The sequence below is a fragment of the Mus musculus genome, chromosome 4 (assembly GCF_000001635.26).
Source record: "Mus musculus strain C57BL/6J chromosome 4, GRCm38.p6 C57BL/6J".
Classification (NCBI taxonomy): domain Eukaryota; kingdom Metazoa; phylum Chordata; class Mammalia; order Rodentia; family Muridae; genus Mus; species Mus musculus.
In genome coordinates, this window is record NC_000070.6 from 96,076,812 (window position 1) to 96,083,347 (window position 6,536).

Genomic DNA, 6,536 nt, shown 5'->3' on the forward strand with positions numbered 1-6,536 from the left:
CTCCGTGAGCTCTCAAGGGATCATGTTTGTTGAATTTGTTGGTTTTATGTGGAGTTCCCATGCCCTCAATCCTTCCCCTAACTCTTCCAAGAGACCCCCGAACTCCACCTAATGTTTGGTGTGTGCTTCCTTTCAGTCGGCTGCTGGGCAAGGCCTCTCAGAGGACAGTTATGCTAGGCTCCTGTCTGTAAGCATAACATTGTATCATAATGTCAGGGATTGGTGCTTGCCCTTGGAGTGGGTCTTATGTTGTTGGTCCAGTTATTGGGTGGCTGTTCCCTCAGTCTATTTCTTGAAAGGGAATGTTTAGAAGCTAACTCTTTGGCCTGGGGTTAGTGATTGCAAACAGGAGGCACAGGACCCTGCCCACTACCACCTCTGTTTTTGGAAGTTTCAGCTGCTCAAGATTAGATCAGGGCAAATCCAGGCACTCTCTCCCTTTCCTACCTTCTGAACTGCCAGATGCGACTGCGTCAAGTCCATCTGGAACGAGTTGCCCACAAAGGGCAAGCGCGGCGGCCTTGGCGGGTAGTTCTTGGGGCGCCGGCTTTTGAGGTAGTCAGCCAGAAAAAGGAAGGTGACAGCAGCTAGCAGCAGAGTCCGGAGATGGAGAGCTGCCCAGAAGGCAGCTGCCAGGGAGTCCGCGGCTTCGAGCATGGCTGGCACTTGAGCGCTTGAGCACTTGAGCAGACTTTCCAGGGGAATTAGCGTTTGAGCTGAGGCTCAGGGATTTTACCTTTGCAGGGCTCTCAGCTAAATCTATTCCACTCCACCCCGCCCCCCGCCCCCAGCCACGCCCTTCCATTTTCTCTTAAGGCCCTGAGACCTAGAGGCAGTAACATCCCACCCCTCCCTCTCTTAGCCTCTTAGGTCTTAGCCACTCTTTCCTGTTAGCACAGGACCCTACCTCTAATTAGACAGCCCAGTGCTCTCTGCCCTGTCCCTTCACACTTTTCCCAGTCCCTTGGCATGCCTCCACTTCTGACAATGCCCCCTCACAGCACCCCTCGCCCCCTCCCCCCTCCTTCTGCCCCCCCCCCTCGGTCATTTCCCTCTCCTAGAGAGCTGGCCCACAGAAACTAAGTGGAGGTATTTGCATGATCTCTTCCTGGCTGTTGGACTTTGCCTATGATTAGAATCATCCAGAAGGAACACTTGGAGACACCAATAACCCATAGTCCCTTAAAATAAATAGTCCTGGAACAAAGGCAGGATGAAAAGACAACTTGATAGCCTTAAAGAAAGACCAGTGTGCCTGTTACCTGTTGTGGAGGGTTAGTCCACTGGAAAATGTGTGTTAAAACAACAACAAAAAAACAAACAAAAGTCCCCAAACCAAAATACTTGGAAACTTGGGGATTTCTAAAATACCATTTTACTAGGTTTTAAAAACTTTAATCTACCCATGTTTATAGTATGCATTTATCAAGCTATTTAATGAATAACCCAAACACTCACATTTATAAGTATGCACTTATGCACATACTTTAATTGGATATACCACCTAATTACATATGATTTTGTATCCAGTGCAAATAAATAAAAAATTGAAGTGGTCATAGGTTCTGTTACTTACTTTTTTTCTGTGGACAGAAAAAGAACATGTAGAAATAATTACCATAGACAGACAAGACAAAATTATGTGCAGTCTAGTTGTGGCCAGTATAATAAACATGTAGAAATCTTATCTATCCTTATCTCTTTATGCTATGAGCTGAGCAAAGTATTCAAAGGTTGAGTTTATTATGTAGACTTAAGGCAACATCCTTTTCTATTTTTAGAGTTAACTATCTGTGAATGAACTATCACTACAGACAAATCTACCACTCTCAATAGTACTTTAAAAAAATTATTCTTTCAGTTGTAGTGAAACCCCATTTCTCATGCATGCTTTTGTATCTAAATGAAAGAAGGGGAAAGAAATAGATACATATGCTCATGCCAGCTAGCAGCTTCCTGCCTCATACCAATCTCACCTCTCTCCTACCCTGGACGACATAATGATGATCTTACCATAATTACTTGGCTTCTGGTCATCACCAATCTTACATAGCTCTGTTTTGCTCTAGACATTCCTAGTGTCCCCTAGATCAGAAAGTATTCCATCCACTATTAATCTGAGGAAATTATGCTAAGTTTCTATCATGCAAAGATCCTAATGCCCATCTGGAATAATGTCTAAAGACAACTGGGGTTTTAGCTTTTCATGAAATTAAAATTCATTGAGTGTACATTCACCTATTTTGGTCTTAAAAGCTATAGGCATCAGCTCCTTTCTCAGAACGTCATGGGTGTGGGAAGCTGGCAGAGTTCCCTTTGTCTAAGCAGTTGACTTTACATAAAACAGGGAAGACATGAAGGAAAGGGAAGGAACAGAATGTCCCTTGAATGATTTAGGAGGTACAAATATTCCTAAGAGGATTTGAACCGTGAATGTGCTGCTTTCTCAAGCAGCCTTTACTGTATCGCAGGATGCTCTCTAATAGGCTAGACAGTGACTTAGGACTCTTGGGAGAGTAACTTTTATGATCATGTTCCCTAGAAAATGATGTATTATTTTATCTACAAAGGAATAGGGTTTGGGTGAGTTTAGGAACTTTCTACATTTGGTACTAGTGATAGTTTCCAACACTAAATGGGAACTAAGATAACTTGCAAACCATGCTTAGCAAGAGAATAAGCTGAGTGATGAACAGGTAATCTTTTTTTTTTTCTTTTCTTTTTTCCTTCATTCCATTTTTTCTTTTTCTTTTTTTTAATATTTTTTTATTATGTATTTTCCTCAATTACATTTCCAATGCTATCCCAAAAGTCCCCCATACCCCCCCCCCACTTCCCTACCCACCCATTCCCATTTTTTTGGCCCTGGCATTCCCCTGAACTGGGGCATATAAAGTTTGCTTGTCCAATGGGCCTCTCTTTTCATTGATGGCCGACTAGGCCATCTTTTGATACATATGCAGCTAGAGTCAAGAACTCCAGGGTATTGGTTAATTCATAATGTTGTTCCACCTATAGGGTTGCAGATCCCTTTAGCTCCTTGGGTACTTTCTCTAGCTCCTCCATTGGGAGCCCTGTGATCTATCCAATAGCTGACTGTGAGCATCCACTTCTGTGTTTGCTAGGCCCCGGCATAGTCTCACAAGAGACAGCTATATCTGGGTCATTTCAGCAAAATCTTGCTAGTGTATGCAATGGTGTCAGCATTTGGAAGCTGATAGTGGAATGGATCCCTGGATATGGCAATCACTAGATGGTTCATCCTTTCATCACAGCTCCAAACTTCGTCTCTGTAACTCCTTCCATGGGTGTTTTGTTCTCAATTCTAAGAAGGGGCACAGTGTCCACACTTTGGTCTTCATTCTTCTTGAGTTTCATGCGTTTAGCAAATTGTATCTTATATCTTGGGTATACTAAGTTTTGGGCTAATATCCACTTATCAGTGAGTACATATTGTGTGAGTTTCTTTGTGATTGTGTTACCTCACTCAGGATGATGACCTCCAGGTCCAACCATTTGCCTAGGAATTTCATAAATTCATTCTTTTTAATAGCTGAATAATACTCCATTGTGTAAATGTACCACATTTTCTGTATCCATTCCTCTGTTGAGGGGCATCTGGGTTCTTTCCAGCTTCTGGCTATTATAAATAAGGCTGCTATGAACATAGTGGAGCATGTGTCCTTCTTACCGGTTGGGACATCTTTTGGATATATGCCCAGGAGAGGTATTGCGGGATCCTCCGGTAGTACTATGTCCAATTATCTAAGGAACCGCCAGACTGATTTCCAGAGTGGTTGTACAAGCTTGCAATCCCACCAACAATGGAGGAGTGTTCCTCTTTCTCCACATCCTTGCCAACATCTGCTGTCACCTGAATTTTTGATCTTAGCCATTCTGACTGGTGTGAGATGGAATCTCAGGGTTGTTTTGATTTGCATTTCCCTGATGATTAAGAATGTTGAACATTTTTTTCAGGTGCTTCTCTGCCATTCGGTATTCCTCAGGTGAGAATTCTTTGTTTAGTTCTGAGCCCCATTTTTAATGGGGTTATTTGATTTTCTGGAGTCCACCTTCTTGAGTTCTTTATATATATTGGATATTAGTTCCCTATCTGATTTAGGATAGGTAAAGATCCTTTCCCAATCTGTTGGTGGTCTTTTTGTCTTATTGACGGTGTCTTTTGCCTTGTAGAAGCTTTGCAGTTTCATGATGTCCCATTTGTCAATTCTCGATCTTACAGCACAAGCCATTGCTGTTCTATTCAGGAATTTTTCCCCTGTGCCCATATCTTCAAGGCTTTTCCCCACTTTCTCCTCTATAAGTTTCAGTGTCTCTGGTTTTACGTGAAGTTCCTTGATCCACTTAGATTTGACCTTAGTACAAAGAGATAGGAATGGATCAATTTGAATTCTTCTACATGATAACAACCAGTTGTGTCAGCACCATTTGTTGAAAATGCTGTCTTTCTTCCACTGGATGGTTTTAGCTCCCTTGTCGAAGATCAAGTGACCATAGGTGTGTGGGTTCATTTCTGGGTCTTCAATTCTATTCCATTGGTCTACTTGTCTGTCACTATATACCATGCAGTTTTTATCACAATTGCTGTGTAGTAAAGCTTTAGGTCAGGCATGGTGATTCCACCAGAGGTTCTTTTATCCTTGAGAAGAGTTTTTGCTATCCTAGGTTTTTTGTTATTCCAGATGAATTTGCAGATTGCTCTTTCTAATTCTTTGAAGAATTGAGTTGGAATTTTGATGGGGATTGCATTGAATCTGTATATTGCTTTTGGCAAGATAGCCATTTTTACAATGTTGATCCTGCCAATCCATGAGCATGGGAAATCTTTCTATCTTCTGAGATCTTCTTTAATTTCTTTCTTCAGAGACTTGAAGTTTTTATTATACAGATCTTTCACTTCCTTAGTTAGAGTCACGCCAAGATATTTTATATTATTTGTGACTATTGAGAAGGGTGTTGTTTCCCTAATTTCTTTCTCAGCCTGATTATTCTTTGTGTAGAGAAAGGCCATTGCCTTGTTTGAGTTAATTTTATATCCAGCTACTTCACCAAAGCTGTTTATCAGGTTTAGAAGTTCTCTGGTGGCATTTTTAGGGTCACTTATATATACTATCATATCATCTGCAAAAAGTGATATTTTGACTTCCTCTTTTCCAATTTGTATCCCCTTGATCTCCTTTTGTTTTGGAATTGCTCTGGCTAGGACTTCAAGTACAATGTTGAATAGGTATGGGGAGAGTGGACAGCCTTGTCTAGTCCCTGATTTTAAGTGGGATTGCTTCCAGCTTCTCTCCATTTACTTTGATGTTGGCTACTGGTTTGCTGTAGATTGCTTTAATCATGGTTAGGTAATGAGCCTTGAATTCCTGATCTTTCCAAGACTTTTATCATGAATGGGTGTTGGATCTTGTCGAATGCTTTTTCTGCATCTAACGAGATGATCATGTGGTTTTTGTCTTTGAGTTTGTTTATATAATGGATTATGTTGATGGATTTCCGTATATTAAACCATCCCTGCCTCCCTGGAATAAAATCTACTTGGTCAGGGTGGATGATTGCTTTAATGTGTTCTTGGATTCGGTTAGCGAGAATTTTATTGAGTATTTTTGCATCAATATTCATAAGGGAAATTGGTCTGAAGTTCTCTATCTTTGTTGGATCTTTCTGTGGTTTAGGTATCAGAGTAATTGTGGCTTCATAGAATGAGTTTGGTAGAGTTCCTTCTACTTCTATTTTGTGGAATAGTTTGTGCAGAACTGGAATTAGATCTTCTTTGAAGGTCTGGTAGAACTCTGCACTAAACCCATCTGGTCCTGGCCTTTTTTTTGGCTGGGAGACTATTAATGACTGCTTCTATTTCTTTAACAGATATGGGATTGTTTAGATCATTAACTTGATCCTGATTTAACTTTTGTACCTGGGATCTGTTTAGAAATTTGTCCATTTTGTCCAGGTTTTCCAGTTTTGTTGAGTATAGCCTTTTGTAGAAGGATCTGATGGTGTTTTGGATTTCTTCGGCATCTGTTGTTATGCCTCCGTTTTCATTTCTGATTTTGTTAATTAGGATGTTGTCCTTGTGCCCTCTAGTGAGTCTAGCTAAGGGTTTATCTATCTTGATGACTTTCTCCAAGAACCAACTCCTCGTTTGGTTAATTCTTTGAATAGTTCTTCTTGTTTCCACTTGGTTGATTTCACCCCTGAGTTTGATTATTTCCTGCTGTCTACTCCTCTAGGGTAAATTTTCTTCCTTTTTTTCTAGAGCTTTTAGATGTGTTGTCAAGCTGCTAGTGTGTGCTCTCTCCAGTTTCTTTTTGGAGGCACTCAGAGCTATGAGTTTCCCTCTTAGAAATGCTTTCATTGTGTCCCATAGCTTTGGGTATGTTGTGGTTTCATTTTCATTAAACTCTAAAAAGTCTTTAATTTCTTTCTTTATTCCATCCTTGACCAAGGTATCATTGAGAAGAGTGCTATTCAGTTTCCACGTGAATGTTGGCTTTCCATTATTTATGTTGTTA

General features: G+C 40.8%; 1 protein-coding gene across 4 annotated transcripts in view; it reads right to left on the minus strand.

The window, feature by feature from the left end:
* The window catches only part of Cyp2j13 (cytochrome P450, family 2, subfamily j, polypeptide 13), a 34,907-nt gene extending 34,152 nt beyond the window's left edge, over positions 1-755 (minus strand). For 2 of the 4 annotated variants that reach the window (NM_001346540.1, NM_001346539.1), the window contains exon 1: positions 448-736. In NM_001346540.1, the coding sequence (NP_001333469.1) occupies positions 448-657 (210 nt within the window). In that variant the 5' untranslated portion in view covers positions 658-736. Of the gene's footprint in view, positions 1-447 lie in introns of all 4 variants that reach the window. The other 2 variants (NM_145548.4, XM_006502935.3) reach the window with 2 other exon arrangements.
* Between the last annotated feature and the right edge of the window lie 5,781 nt (positions 756-6,536).